This window comes from Chaetodon auriga, chromosome 21 (assembly GCF_051107435.1).
Source record: "Chaetodon auriga isolate fChaAug3 chromosome 21, fChaAug3.hap1, whole genome shotgun sequence".
NCBI lineage: Eukaryota > Metazoa > Chordata > Actinopteri > Chaetodontiformes > Chaetodontidae > Chaetodon > Chaetodon auriga.
In genome coordinates this window covers 589,871-606,286 of record NC_135094.1, presented here as the reverse complement: position 1 = coordinate 606,286, position 16,416 = coordinate 589,871, and the positions used below count along the sequence as shown (strand labels likewise).

At 43.2% G+C, this 16,416-nt stretch overlaps 1 protein-coding gene across 12 annotated transcripts in view; it reads right to left on the bottom strand.

Annotated features, from left to right (window-relative positions):
- LOC143339616 (NACHT, LRR and PYD domains-containing protein 12-like) overlaps positions 1 to 16,416 on the bottom strand; it is a 56,142-nt gene that overhangs the window by 7,649 nt on the left and 32,077 nt on the right. For 3 of the 12 annotated variants that reach the window (XM_076760913.1, XM_076760915.1, XM_076760914.1), the window contains 5 exons: positions 15,161 to 15,334; positions 12,402 to 12,575; positions 1,096 to 1,269; positions 681 to 854; positions 91 to 264 (listed from right to left, as the gene is read on the bottom strand). In XM_076760913.1, the coding sequence (XP_076617028.1) occupies positions 91 to 264; positions 681 to 854; positions 1,096 to 1,269; positions 12,402 to 12,575; positions 15,161 to 15,334 (870 nt within the window). Of the gene's footprint in view, positions 1 to 90; positions 265 to 680; positions 855 to 1,095; positions 1,270 to 1,839; positions 3,644 to 3,879; positions 4,113 to 7,016; positions 7,149 to 9,194; positions 9,318 to 10,387; positions 11,349 to 11,664; positions 11,839 to 12,401; positions 12,576 to 15,160; positions 15,335 to 16,416 lie in introns of those variants that run through there. The other 9 variants (XR_013079340.1, XM_076760918.1, XM_076760927.1 and 6 more) reach the window with 7 other exon arrangements.

The window sequence follows — 16,416 nt, the reverse complement described above, 5'->3', positions numbered from 1 at the left end:
TAAATATATTGTGTAGCAGTTCCAAATGTCAATTATCATTCTACTTGGTGACTAAAGATCAGTATCTGTCAATAAAAAATGGTGTCTGACCTCAGAGCCTCCATTTCACAGAGCGGATTCTCCAGTCCAGCAGACAGCAGTTTCAATCCTGACTCCTGCAGCTTGTTCTTGCTCAGGTCCAGATCTCTCAGATGGGAGGGGATGGACTTCAGAACCAAGGCCAGATAAGAACAACTGTTCTCTGACAAACTGCAGTCAATCAACCTGAATAAAGAATAAATGATGTAGATGATGTAGCAGAACGGGAGGCAGAGCCTTTAGCTATCAAGCTCCTCTCCTGTGGAGCCACCTCCCACTCTTTGTTTGGGAGGTAGACACCATCTCTGAATCTGAAGATGAAAATCCATTTATGATCCAATCAGGTGTGTTTTAAATGTGGAGCTCAGCATTACTCTGTCCTCATCACAGATGTGACCATTTACCAAAATTTATAAACAGTAATTTCCTTCAATAACTACCAGTCAACATTTTGTACAGTTTCTTTAAGAAACAGATGGATTTTGTGACTGCAGACTAGATTTAGTACAAAAAACATGAAAATATGAACAAAAGAAAATTCACAACAATTGTTCAATAAACACATAAGATCCACAGCAGTAACAGAGAGTCAGTGAACTGACCTCAGAGTCTCCACTCTACAGTCTGGACTCTCCAGAAAATCACAAATCGACTTCACTCCTGACTCCTGCATGATGATGTAGCTCAGGTCCAGCTTTCTCAGATGGGAGGGGTTGGACTTCAGAGCTGAGGCCAGAGAAGCCCAGCTGATATCTGACAACCAGCAGTGACTCAACCTGAATGAAGAAAAAATGATGAAGAAAAAAATCCATTTACAGTTCAATCAGATTTGTTCAGGTTGGAGTGTGGAATGTGGAGCAATAACTAACAGTCAACATTTTGTACATTTCCTGTAAGAAACAGATGTATTTTGTGTCTGCAGACTAAATGTAGAGGAAAGAAACATGAAAATATATTTTATAATTGTGATTTGAACATATAAGATTAACAGCAGTAACAGAAAGTCGTTGAACTGACTTCAGGGTCTCCAGTCGACAGTTTGGACTCTCCAGTCCAGCAGACAGCAGCTTCACTCCTGAATCCTGCATGATGTTGATGAGCAGATCCAGCTTTCTCAGATGGGAGGGGTTGGACTTCAGAGCTGAGGCCAGAGAAGCACAGCTGATCTCTGACAACCTGCAGCCCCACAACCTGAATGAAGAATAAATGATGAAGATAAAAATCCATTCATAATCCAATCATCAGGGGTCCTCACTGAGATTTGTCCAAGCACAAGAATTTCTCTAAGCAGACAGTTTGAGGGCCAGACACTGAAATAAAAACACTAAAATCATTTAGACCTAATCAGACAATGTTTGTTTAATAACAAAATTAATGTTATGAACCAATGAATGAGTCCTGATCTCAGCAAAAACTCCTCTTCAGGATCCAGGAAGCATCAAAAACATGCAGTTTGAGACTCAATACAACAGTTGGTCAACAAAAATAAATCCACATGATGCCTGACTTGTTGTCTTGTGCCAGGGGTTGGCAAACTGAAATCACTCTCAGGACGGACTGGGCGTCGTCCGCTGGTCAGTAACGTTAGAAGCAGTGGCTGCTTCAGCAAAAGTTACATTCTCAATCCAAATCATTAATTAGGTTTGAAACAGCTCAAGAACATCTATGACAAAATATAACTGACATGTTTATGTAATAAACAGCTGGAACACTATTTCAAGAATACTAAGAACTTTAGAGTGTTAACAGCTGCAGACTTACCGAGCCTTTCTGCAGTTCCTCACAGCTGGAATCAGTCTCTGTCGTCCCTCCTTTGATGTGTTGTAATCAGTCATGTGCAGCTTGTCCAGAACCTCCTCTGACATCTGCAGCATGTAGGCCAGAGCTGAGCAGTGGATCACAGAGAGTTCAGTGACTGACCTTTTCCCTGACTTCAGCAACTCTTGGATCTCCTGATGTACTGAGTGGTCGTTCATCTCCATCAGACAGTGGAAGATGTTGATGCTTCTGTCTGGAGACTTTTTATTAGTATTCATCCTCTTCAAGTTGTTGATGACACTCTGGATGATCTCTGGACAGATGTTTGTCTGACCCAGCAGGCCTCCTAAGAGTGTCTGGTTGGACTCCAGAAGGAGGCCATGGAGGAAGCGAACAAACAGGTCCAGGTGACCATTTTGACTTTCAAGGGATTTCATCATGACCCACCGAAGGAAGACCTCCAGACTTGAGGCATAGTCTCTGTATTTCTGGTCGTTTCCCAGGAAAGCCCACAGTACCTTTGAGTTCCTGTTGGTGTAACAGTGGAACATGTAGACTGCAGCCAGAAACTCCTGAATGCTCAGATGAACAAAGCAGTAGACTGTTTTCTGGAAGATCACACACTCTCTTCTGAAGATCTCTGTACAAACTCCTGAGTACACCGAGGCCTCAGTCACATCAAGACCACACTGCTCCAGGTCTTCTTGGTAGAACATGATGTTTCCTTTCTCCAGTTGTTCAAACGCCAGCCTCCCCAGCTTCACAAGAACTTTCCCATCAGCCTCCGTCAGCTCCTGTGGACTCGTCTCATGTCCCTCATCATACTTCTGCTTCTTCCTCTTTGTCTGAACCAGCAGGAAGTGTGAGTACATGTCAGTCAGGGTTTTGGGCAGCTCTCCTCTCTGGTCTGGAGTCAACATGTGCTCCAGAACTGTAGCAGTGATCCAGCAGAAGACTGGGATTTGACACATGATGTGGAGGCTCCTGGAGGTCTTGATGTGTGAGATGATTCTGCTGGACAGATCTCCATCACTGAACCTCCTCTTGAAGTACTCCTCCTTCTGGGCGTCAGTGAAGCCTCGTACTTCTGTTACCCTGTCAACACATTTAGGAGGGATCTGATTGGCTGCCGCAGGTCTGGAAGTTATCCAGACCAGAGCCGAGGGAAGCAGATTCCCCTCCATGAGGTTTGTCAGCAGCACGTTGACTGATGACTTCTGTGTGACGTCACAAACGAGCTGATTGTTGGTGAAATCCAGTGAAAGTCTGCTTTCATCCAGGCCGTCAAAGATGAACAGAAGCTTACAGACAGCCAGCTGCTCTGCTGTCACCTTCTGTAATGTTGGATGGAAAACACGGAGCAGCCCGAGAAGACTGTACTGCTCATCTTTGATCAGGTTCAGCTCCCTGAACGAAAGCACAACCACCACACTGACATCTTGGTTTTCCGAGCCCTCTGCCCAGTCCAGAGTGAACTTCTGCACCGAGAAGGTTTTTCCAACGCCAGCGACGCCGTTCGTCAGGACCACTCTGATGTGTCTCTGTTGGTCAGGTAAGGCTTTGAAGATGTCCTGGCACTTGATTGGGGTCTCATGGAGGGTCTTCATCTTGGAAGTTGTCTCAAGCTGCCAAACCTCATGTTGGGTATTAACCTCTTCACTCTGTCCCTCTGTGATGAAGAGCTCAGTGCAGATCCTGTTGAGGAGGGTTCCACTTCCTGTTTCATCATTTCCTTCAGTCACACATTCACATCTCCTCCTCAGACTGATCTTATGTTCATCTAAAACCTCCTGAAGACCACCATCTGCTGAGAGAGAAGAAGAAATGTGAGAACAAGAAAAAGATTTTGAGAATCTGGTGATTATTTTCATGACCAACATTAAAGCAACTAATTCAAAGAAATAACGAGGGTTTTAAAATTTAGGATCTTTTGTGAAAAACAAAAATCTTGAATGTCTTTGCTGTGCAACACAACAAGTAAATCAAGAAGAATACAGTTTTCAAACATGATGACATGATCAGCAGACAGATGGACAGTCTTACTTTGGACAGTGCAGGTCTGACTGACTGTCTGCAGTCCACATCTTGTTCTGGATCTTTCTCCACACTGGGGACAGCAGGAGTCTCCTGGTGAAGCAGACTGGTCCCAGTATGAGGTGATGCACCGTCTGCAGAACCAGTGTCCACAGCTGGTAGAGACTGGATCCTTCAGGACGTCCTGACACAAACCACAGCAGGACGGCGTCCCCTCCTCAGAAACATGACTCCTCTTCTCCCTGTGCAGATGAACACATTCTGTGTAACACATTACATGACTGGTGACCGACCCACAGCTCACAAGTTGCATGCAGCTCTTTCTCTACATAGACAGGATATGTGTCCGATTCACATCCTGATGTTTTTGTTCTTCACTTTCAACTAAAAATTTTATTTACATCACATTATAAATTGTGCAAGACAATCGCTTGGATAAGTGGAACAAAATCACAGACCTCACAGAGGTCAAATCGCATGTCTCAACCTTCTGTGGTTGAGACAGACAGAGGACCGTCTGTGGTTGGTTTTGCGAGCGGTCTGTTAGGACTGTTGCAATGCTGATAAAAGCTTTCCATCCAAAGACAGTACCCGGTGTCAAAGATGCTGAATGTAGAGGTTGGAAGGTGGCGCTTTGGCACTGGACTGGGTGGCTGATACTTTCAACCTGAGTTGTTCCGCCTCTTTGTCTGCCAACTTGTTGTTTCTGAGGGCTGATTCTGTGGCCAAGATGGGGTCTACCACTGGTATCTGTTCAGGCGTGACTGTTTTCAGCTGTGTCCCTTACGTGCAGAGATTCCTCCAGGTTCCCTGAATTTGTCCACGATATTATCAGTTGTAGGTGATGAAGTCAAGTCAAGTTTATTTTATTGTCATTCAGTATGTTACACACATATAGAACGAAATTCGCTCTCAGGACCAGCAATATGGCAGTGGCAGTACCTCATTTAGCCTATTATTGTGACTATCAACTTTTAATTAGTCACTGAGAGGGAGACGGCAGGGATCTGTCTGACACGCTGAGTCCAAGAAAACATGAAGCCGTTGCTTCTGTTCAAGGGTTTTTATTGACCCTTTCAGTAAAATCAAACTTTTGACCTTACATGATATGCAGATGTAATTGCATCACTAGACTTTTAGATGGTAAATAGCCTTTGCGGTCAACAGAAATATAGGAACCATGCCTCATCCTCACTCTGTAACAAAAAAAAACCCTGATCCCCAGGTAGGTGCAGGTGATATCAATCAAGCAATCACTCTGCCCCAGTGACACTCACACCCAGCCACACCTCCACATAGACACACCCACACACAGTGACAAGGTGAGAAAACACATCCCTGCTCCTACACGTATAATTAAAAATAAGATTTAAATGAAGAATAACAATAAATAATTTATATAAATAGGATAATAAAATCATAGAATCAGTTCTTTAAAAGTAGTCAAAGCAGTAAGTATTCCAAGGCATTCAGCAGTCCGTAAAATCCAAAAAGTGCCTACTTCAAAAAGGCATACAGTTTCTAAGGAGGAGGAATAGTAGCAGCATACAGTTAACAGTTAGTTGACAGTCCTTGAATTCACAAGCCTCACCGCCTCTGGGTAGAAGCTGCACATTAGCCTTGTGGTCCTAGCATTGAGGGTGCGCAGCCTTTTGCCCGAGGGGAGGGGGTTAAACAGGTTGTGTGCTGGGTGAGAGGGATCTCTCATGATGTTAGAGGCACAGCTCCTGCATCTGCTGGTGTAGATGTCGTCCAGGGAAGGGAGACTGCAGTTTGTAATTCTTTGAGCCGATTTAACTACTCTCTGCAGGGCTGCCTTATCCACTGCAGAGCAGTTCCCATACAGTGATGGTGGATGTCAGTGTGCTTTCCACCACACACCTGTAAAAGGAGGTGAGGACAGTAGGACTGAGGCCAGCCTGCTTCAGCTCCTCAAGACGTACAGGCACTGGTGAGCCTTCTTGAGAATGTTGGATGTGTTGGTACTCCATGTCAGGTCGCTGGAGATGTGAATCCCCAGGTACTTAACTGAAGATACCATTTCCACCTCAGCTCCTCCGATGATGAGAGGTGATGGGGTATGAAACCCTTGGACTTCTTCATCGAGAAACGTTCTTCAACTGTTGGACTATTTGCTCACAGTTTTTCACAAAGTGGTGAACCTCGCTCCATCCTCGCTTGTGAACTACGGAACCGTTCAAGGATGCCCCTTTCATACCCAATCATGATACTCTCACCTGTTACCAGTGAACCTGTTTACTGGAGGAATGTTCCAGACAGGTGTTGTCTGTTTGTAATGCACTGCTTGGCACATAGTCAACACAGAGAAATACATCAGTCCTAACTGACCGTTAGCTCACATCAGGTAAGCTGTGTAAACTCTACCAATGCCTCCAAGGTACCATTCCTATCAGAAATTCCATTGATTACGTCTCCCCCACGAAGGTAGATTCTCACAGCATTCTCATAACGCAACTTCAACACTTCACCTGTACTGAATCTCTTCTCCTGACCAGTTAACAACTGTGTTACTTGTTATTTGTGATTCTTGACCACGACACTGGCTGGCTGGCTCTCTCTCTGCATTTCATTGACTCTTGTTGACCATCATGAATCCTTTCTGTTATCTCTGTTCTCACAGAGGTCGGAGTCACAACGCGATTACCTCTGACCACTAAACCATCGACCAACTCTCCTCTCACTCTCATTGGCATTTTATTGTGATTCTTTGTGGTCTTCATTATTCCTACAGTTCTGGTGGTGGTCTGAACACAAATGTGCCCTGACGATGCTGCAGTCATCAGTACTGAAGACACTGTTCATGAACTCCACGATAGACCAGATTCCACATGTTCCACATTGAGTCCCGGCGGACATGAAATGTGATATGAACCTGAAATCTTTTCAATGACACTAATGTGGTGCAATTCAACACCGTAGATGAGCAGATGTTCTTCGTAAGACGGCGATATACCCTGAAAACTACAGCTGCATCTCCTGTACTGTATGATGGCAATAAAGCTGAAGGTTGAACCTTGAACCAGGATCTGGATCAAGTGGCTCAGCCTCAGCAGATCCAGAGAAGAACAGCGATGTGTTCAGGTCATCAGATAACATGAAAAACTGAATTATCTTCAGTCTCTTACTTTGTGTCTGAGGGTTCAGGTTCATCACTGAAGTCTGGAGCTCTGTCTTTAGGCTGGTCACTCTTCATGGATCTGTCCTCCTCTTCCTCCACATTACTCATCTTCTCCAGTCTGAGAGGTGAAGCAGTAACACTGCAGACACACACACACACACACAGACACAGACACAGACACACAGACACACACACACACACAGACACACACACACACACACACACACACAGACACAGACACAGACACACACACACACAAACAGACACACACACACACACACACACACACACACACACACACACACACCTCTAATGTTAGTAGCTTCCTATTTATTTGATATCAGTTTAATAAAAACATGTAGATTTTCTCTCCATCATAACATCAAACTCTGGTTTAAATCCAGTGAAGAGCCTTCAGACTTCGGACACAGGTTGTCTCGTTAACTGTAGCTGCTCTCCAGTGTGACGGCTCAGAGACCAGGAAACACCTGAGGACGTCACAGCAGGTGTGTATTTTTCTGACATGCAGTCTAACAGACAAAACGAGGAGGAAGTGAGAGGGAAGGTAAATCCGTCACGCTAACGTCGTCAGATTTAGCCTCAAACAGGAGGCAGAACGAAGCACAACCTTTTCCAGATTCTGCTACGTCTCACGTATGAAATGGATTCTTGTGTAAAAAGTGGTGAAACTAACAGATATTGTGACACATCCCATAAATTAAAGCAGAACAAATTAATGAATGAACGAACAAATGAATGGGAGATGATACACCTGAATTCATGTCCTTTCTCAATGTCAGCTCTGATGTGAGGAGATACAGTACTACAATACTACAAACACAGAAGTACCACAAGCAGAAATATGAAGAAAGTGTTCATTTCATTTCAGGCTGCTTGGCTGAGATCGTCCATCAGACACCAGTCAGGGTTTGCTGGAACAGTGCGACTGTGCTCAATCCAGCAACATCTGACAGACAAGTGCAGCAGGTCGGCGCTTTGTTAAATAACACATTTGACTGGATGAATGTAGACGCCGTCCGTCCCGTTGAAGTAACTCTGCCCGTCCATCACCAACAAAGGCAGGCATCACCAACTGTCACTGTGCAGAATAAAGGCACGTGATTGATTCACAGACTGTTTCAAACATGGCCGCAGTCTCCATGAAGAAACATGCCGGAAAGACAGTTTAACATGAGGGTCTATGGGGGCTGACTCCCCGTCCCAGTACTGTTTTTTGCACTACTGCTATTCAAGCTAACATATGCTAATATCCATCACATCTTGTGCAATATGGCACAATTTTCACTGTGTTGTATATTTTTTTCTTCCTTCAGTGCAAAACACTGTATTTATTTTCCATAATTGATCATGTGCAATTCAATATTTATTTAGGCATCAATGTTTTTCTCATGTGCAACTCAATACCAGCAACAGTATTCTTATGAGCTTTGTGCATTTACACACACACACACACACACACACACACACACACACACACATATATATATATATTTGATTTTTATTTTTTTATTCTGTGTCCTTTTGATCTTGGCTTTTCTAGGCCTCTCTTTTTAAACCTTGCTGTCTGTAAAAAATTAATTTCCCTGGCGTGGGATAAATAAAATGTCTTATCTTATCTTATCTTATCTTTGGGAGACAGCCTCAAGTGGTCGTTCACGAACTGCAGTTTTTGGCACGTCAGCGTTGGCTCCATTTTTCAGCCCCGGAGGCTGAGGCTTGGATTGATTGAGTTTACCGGGCAGAAGGTAACTGTAATCGTGGAAATTCCAGCAGCGATCGTGATACCGTGAAGGCATCAGCACAATGTCGCGATGTTTCAGGTCCGTGATGTTAGTGAGAGACAGGAAGTGGAGTGTTTGCTGCTGTTTGCTGTGAGTTTTTAATGTGAAGACCAGCTGAGTGGTCTTGAACTTCGTTAGACGTCAGTCAGACGTCAGCTGGTGTCAAAGGTGACGCAGGTAACCGGAACAGAAGTTTAATACTCCAGAGAAGTTTCAGGCTCCACCCGTCGGACCGGCCGCAGGGGAGGACGAGGAAGTCCCGGTCTGCTCGCTCTTTAATACCGGACACCAGAAAGTCAAAGAATCTCAAGGAAAACACACCAACTCTGTGTGTGTGTGTGTGTGTGTGTGTGTGTGTGTGTGTGTGTTCGTGTTCTTCTAACCTGTATCTTCGTCTCTTTCTCGTATCTTCCTCCTGGTCTTCGTGGCTCTTGGACTTTAATCCTCAGCTCGTGATAAATAATCAGAGTAATAACATAAAACTTCCGTCATCAACGTTTTGGGTCAGGAACAACAGGCACACTTCCTGGTGAAGCCCTTCAGAATAAAAGCGAAGTCTCCACAAAGAAATGCACAGAACAGTCCCATCATGAGTTCAACAGTCTTTGGGTGACTGTTGTTATCAAAACCATAAATTGATGATTGAACGTAGTTTCTACTAACTGCTTGTAGTAGCAGCCTACTGTCTTGATAGATGGACGCAGGCCTATTTTCAAGAGTCTGGAAATACTAGAGTCCAATTTCACCTTGAATAATAGAAGACGATCTTTGAACAACGAAAACAACAGAACAAACAAACAAGCACAGTTTTGGGTCTTATAATGTCCTGCAGATAGCTGTATATTTTAGAAAAACAGATTTATGTACATTTAAATATTTCCCTTCACATAGGTGTTCATGGTGTTTCATGAATGATTTCGGTCAGGGTGCATGACAGATGAATGTCAATTCCAATGACATTAAGCCCAGTTTCAAAGTTCATATCGTCCCTTTATTTTGAAGGGCATCTACCAGAAGTCCTCCCAGTTTGAAGGAATGAAACAGGAGGCAACAGGAGACTCGCTGTGTGAAGATGTTCTTTTCCACGTTCCTGTTCTGAACTTTTTCTTTCTTCTTCGTTTTGCTGCTGATGGTGACATGTCGCTAACACTTACATTAGCCTGTTGGATAATCCAATACTGACATTAGCCTGTCAGGCAAGCTAACACTGACGTGAACCTCTTGAAGAAGCTGACATTGACATTAGGCTGTGGGAGAAGCTAGCATCTGTTTCCGGTGGCTTCTTCACAATAAAAGAGATACAGAAAGCAATTCCAGCCTCATGACTAAAGGCAGGAAACTCCTCGAGACAGGTTGAACATTTTTAATGGAACTGTTTGATGCTAAATGTCAAATTAATGCTGAGCTGCATGAAGCTTATGTCTATACCTGTGTCTCGTACTTTCATCTGAACTTGCACAGTAAGAACTTTCCTCCAACTCGTCCATTGCGGTTTTCACTTCCTGCCCTCCATCTGGATTTATCTTCGCATGACTGCAAACAGCTTATTCAGCATTCAGCAGAGAAAGCACACCACTTGAAAGATCAGCCAATAACTGTATTTAAAGGCATAAAAGGTCATTCAAAAGCAGAATGTGGACACCATATTAAGCATGCACATCATATTAAATGGTGCTAGAAAAAGGTCACAACAGGTTCTACAAAGCTGCAGCTCCACTTTTCTTTTTGGTGGAGTTTTGAGAAACAAGGAAACCAGCAGTAGAGGATCTAAATGCTGGTGAAGGAACACGAGATACCAGAGAATCTGAGATGTTGGCTGGTCTCCAACCGTCCAGAGATTTCTATGCAAGCAGAAGGAAGATACAGACAGCTGGTGAAGACCGGAGTGATCTGCTCCCTCTTCTTTGTTTCTGTTTGCAGAATTGTGGATTTCATCCAGGAAAGTAATTAGTCACATTTCTAGTTACCTCCAGAAGTAGTGGAATTACACTTTTTTCCCAGCACTGCCAATGGAACACTGAGTTAATGTCAGACAGTAAAGACAGCATGTGCTGACCAGGTCTGTCTCCTCCTGTAATGATGTGAGGAGGAACACCCCTCCTTCTCTAATGCTAGTCCTGTGGAAGGACAAAGACCAGCATTTCTCACATTTTACAGAACTGTTAGAAAACAAGAGGCCTTCCTGAAGAACAAGCTGCAAGTCAAAGGACTGAAGAAATCAACAAACAGAAAAAGGCTTCTGTGGAGGCTGAAGTTGAATGTGCTCACGTCACCTGTGGTGGGATTCATTGATTTGCCCACTTCAATACACAACGTGGCTGAATTACCTTCTCATACTGTTTCATTATTAGAAACGTTAGAAGTGTATGATTTTCAGCTGTTCTTAAGTCTGATTCATAAAATCAGACAGCAGCTTCAGGTCAGAATCCTGCAGGTCGTTTCCAATCAGACAGAGATCTTTCATATGGGAGGGGTTGGACTTCAGAGCTGAGGCCAGAGAAGCACAGCTGACCTCAGTCAGGCCACAGTGACTCAACCTGAATCAAGAATAAATGACGAAGATTAAAATCCATTTCTAATCCAGTCAGATGTGTTCAGGTTGTAAATGTGGAGCTCAACATTACTCTGTCCTCATCAATGAGACAACAGATAACAGTGGACATTTTCTACAGTTTCTTTAAAAACAGAAATCTTTTGTGACTGCAGACTAAATTTAGTTCAACAAACATGAAAACATGAAGAAAAGTAAATTTAAAACGTTATGAATGTGAGTTATGTATGAATATGAATTAGGATCAATTGTTAATTGAACATATAAGATGTACAACAGTAACAGAGAGTCAGTGAACTGACCCCAGACTCTCCAGTCTACAGTCTGGACTCTCCAGAAAATCAGACAGCAGCTTCACTCCTGAATCCTGAAGCTCGTTGTTGCTCAGGCTCAGCTCTGTCAGATGGGAGGGGTTGGACTTCAGAGCTGAGACCAGAGAAGCACAGCTGACCTCTGACAAACCACAATCCCACAACCTGAATAAAGAATAAATGATGAAGATTAAAATCCATTTCTAATCCAATCAGATGTGTTCAGGTTGTAAATGTGGAGCTCAACATTACTCTGTCCTCATCAATGAGCTTCTCCCTAAAATGAGCAGAGTGACTTTGTCATTGTGTTATTGTGGATCATCATAATGTCAGCCTTCTACAGACATCATCCAAATGTCAGCACAACATTCATACACCTATTCATGTCAACACACATCAATAACATGCTGCTGTCAAAAGGCTGTTTGAAGGTTCAGACTTGGTTTTAAGGGTTCGGGTAAAGACTGGGGTCCGGGGCTGGGGAATGCAGTTTGTCAGTGAGTGTCCTCATAACTATACAAATGTAAGTGTGGACATTTTCTACAGTTTCTTTAAAAAACAGAAATCTTTTGTGACTGCAGACTAAATTTACTTCAACTAACATGAAAACATGAAGAAAAGTAAATTTAAAACATTATGAATGTGAGTTATGTATGAATATGAATTCGGTTCAATTGTTAATTGAACATATAAGATTTACAACGGTAACAGAGAGTCAGTGAACTGACCTCAGACTCTTCAGTCTACAGTCTGGACTCTCCAGAAAATCACAAAGCGACGTCACTCCTGAATCCTTCAGCTCGTTGTTGTCTAGCTCCAGCTCTGTCAGATGGGAGGGGTTGGACTTCAGAGCTGAGGCCAGAGAAGCACAGCTGACCTCTGTCAAACTGCAGTCATCCAACCTGAATAAAGAATAAATGTTGTTACAATAAAAGACAATGTTCCTGTTTGAAATCACAGGTTGGGAGTACGAGGACGGTGTTTCTGTAGGAGGTACATGTCAAAGTAACATCCAGAGTTATTTAGTTCACCTGTCACTGCTTTAATGTTGTAATTATCCACTGTAGATGTTCTTGTTATATTCAGGTTTTAAATGTGGTGCTCAACATTGCTCTGCCACAGTCAATGGACTAAACCACTGACGATAAAAATAGTCGCATGATGGAGTCTTCATGATGAAGTCGAGTAGGATTTAATATGTTTTACAACTCATGAGAGCAAAAAAGAACAAAGCAGTCTGACTGGTTTTAAGTTAGTGAATTTGTCTGCTTTCTGTCATTTTCCATTACATTTCAACACTTTCCATGGCGGTGAATCACTGTATTTAACACCAGCCTGTCAGGACATCAAGTCCACAGTTCCCCTATTGGGACAGGCTAGCTAGCTTTTGAGCCTGGTTGCATCTCGTGCAGGTGAAGAGATGAGACTTATTTACTGCATCTGTAGTGAAACACACAGTCGATTTAACAGCCCTCTGAAGTTTTGATTGAGCAGTCCAGTAAAATTCCTCAGGAGTCTTGGAGCTTGTCCACTTTGTCTCAGCACACGAGCGTCTGAGAGTGAGAGTACCATCATTCAGCCACGGCTCTGAAAGTGCTTTAGAATGTTTTGTCCAAATTGAAGCAACAGAGTCCAAGATATTAGTGCAAGTGGAGTCAAAGAGGGGGTGATCTCCTCAGCACTGAGATCACAATAGCCATCCAGGGTATGAAGCACAGAGTCTTTAAAAGCCATAGAAAACTGCAATACAGGCAGCCTGCAGGACTGCAAGTTGTTACCCAAGAACAAAGGTCCAATGATCCGATATACATGTGTCACAAATATCACTGAGTCATACACATAAACCATATGAAGTCCAGAGTGTGTCCCTCTTTATGTGTCTGACTCGTCACCAACTGAGTGAGATTAGAGAGTCAGTCAGATTCAAAAAGTCTGGGACCCCAGCAAACATATGATGAAATCATCATATTTTAACATAACCCCTCCCAAGAAGTTTTGCAAAGTCCTACATAAAGTCCCTGTAGAACTGTGGTGGATGGTACCGTACTGAGCACAGCATGGAAAAAGAAAAGTTTATCTCAAAGAGCTACAGCTCAAAGCTGGAGTAGGTGTCAGTTTGTCCACAGTCAAAGGTGGATTTGAATACAAACCCTACACTTCAACCCTTACCTGTGGTCTGAGGGAGCAAGGAATGCACCTTCAGGATGAAGACGTTTTGGAAAATGGGTAAACTCACCAGCATGAAGCCAAGTTTGTGTCAGAAACATAAAATCCAGTTTGCAAGGGGTGAAGAAGGCAGCAAGCACGAAAGTCTCATGTGCTCGATCTAGAATTAATCCGAGCCATAAACAGGGAGCTCCTCTCTGTCCGATGTTGAAGCATCGTGCATTCAGCCAAGGATCTTGTACTTCATGCTGCATCTGTGGACCGCATCCACCAGGAGCAAGGAGGCTCTATCAGTAGGTCAGGAACAGGAGGGTGTTCAGGAACAACAAGACGGATCCACCGTCCTCTAAATGCCAATGGGTGCCTGACCGTATGAAAAAAGTAACACCCGCTGCACAGGAGACGAGGATCAGTCACACAAAGGACGTCAGGTAATCCTTAAATCTCACAGAACACGTTTGTGTCTTCTGAAACGTTTGTAACAGGGGAAGGCACAAGATGTGCAGCACAGGCATGTTGGTATCTGATGGGAATAGAGGAAGGCCTGCTTCGACAGCACATATAGCACATACAGCATATGGCAGCAGGTGTGACAGAAGCTGTGGAAAACATCCATCATCAACCACCTGTACTGGACTGCAGCTTCCACTCCAGTGGAGATCCAGATGTGATGGAGGCCAAGTAGCAGAGCATGGTCATCAATACATTACGGTGTGCCACAAACTGCTTGTGTTGATATTTTATAAAGGCGACGCAACACATCAAAATCTGCATTAAAGTAAATCACAGCTAGTTCTGCAAAGGCAAAATGAAAAAATGTTCAATTCTTAAGTTCCGTCATGTATGAATCATATCTCATATCTGCTGTTTCAACCCAACGGCCTTCGTCAGTGACAACAACAGTTTCCACTGTGGACACCTTCAGGTTTCTGGGATCCACCATCTCCCAGGACCTAAGATGGACTTCAAACTAAGCATCGATCATCAAGAAGGTGCAACAGAGGATGTACTTCCTGCATCAGGAAGAAACATGCTGAACACTCAGGATCAATATCTACTTACCACAAGGCCTTGATGTATTCAAACTGTACATAAAATAGGACCAGCGTACCATGTCCTACATCCACATCCAGATCTGACTGACACGAGCCAAAACTCGACATTACTCTGTTAGGTATGTCAGTGAGTGTCAGTACTTCTGGTAGTACTAGTTTTGTTGCAGCCTGATGTGTGCTAGCAAACTTTACAAACACACACACACACACACACACACACACACACACACACACACACACACACACACACACACACAAACACTGACCTCAGACCCTCCAGTCTGCAGTCTGGACTCTCCAGAAACTCACACAGCAGCTTCACTCCTGAATCCTGCAGCTGGTTCTCTCTCAGGTCCAGCTTTCTCAGATGGGAGGGGTTGGACTTCAGAGCTGAGGCCAGAGAAGCACAGCTGATCTCTGACAAACCGCAGAACCACAATCTGAATAAAGAAGAAATGATGTACAAATCAAAATAAATCTGACTTTGATAACAAATCAATGATGTATAACAACTTCACACAAGATGCATATTTCATGTATGATTTTCTAAGCAAAGGCCATTTATTATATTTGTCTGGATAAACATCTATATTTATATTCAGGTAATCTATTTTAGGTCATCTTTATTCATATTATGGGTATCTATACTTATATTTAGGCTATAAATCTTTCAATTTAGGCCATTACTGTATTTATGATTTAAACCCTGTGTAATATCCCTATTTGTACTGAATTCCTTGATTTGACTGTAAACTACCACTGAAGCATCATATCCTCGTTTCTGGAATTTCATTGGCTGTACGAAGCATCAGTCATCTGCACAATCGGTTGGCTCAACCTTTACATGAAAGAGGAGAACAAGGCCCTCCTTTCAACATGGACCCTGGTGGCTGTTGTTGGCTGTGGACATGACATGGAAGATTCTGACTGGTCAGCTGAGGTGTCAATCGATAGCTCAGAATGCAGCGGCCATCTTGAGACCAACATGCAGCCTACATATGAAGGCTTACTGGAGTTAAAACATATCAGATTAGCCCATGACGGTTGATTTGATATGATAAACCAGCTTTCTATGGATGATTATACTGTTTTAGAGAAAACATCTTACAGCGTCGGATCATCTGGATTTTTGCCAATGTGACCGGATCTTTGTCATTGATCAGTGGATTACTATGAAACTTCATCAGTGAGTTGCCTCAATTTTATCATCGGTTGTTTGATGTTGCCGTTGATTGTAGCTGCTGTTGTGATTGTATATTGAAATGGTTTTCACCAATTGAATCACAAGAATCTTAACTTTCCAGTGAGGCATGAGTCCAAGCTTAAACGTAACAGTTTTGTCAACAGACGGCCGACCTGTTGACCTGCAGCCGGGCTGTTGGGTCTTAAGAGCTGAAGAAACACAAGTCTTTTATCACTGCAGATTCAATTTAGTACAAGAAAGACAAAAATATGAACAAAAGGAATAAAAGGAAATTTACAACTTAACAGATGAAGTTCATGTATCAACATGAGGTGAGTT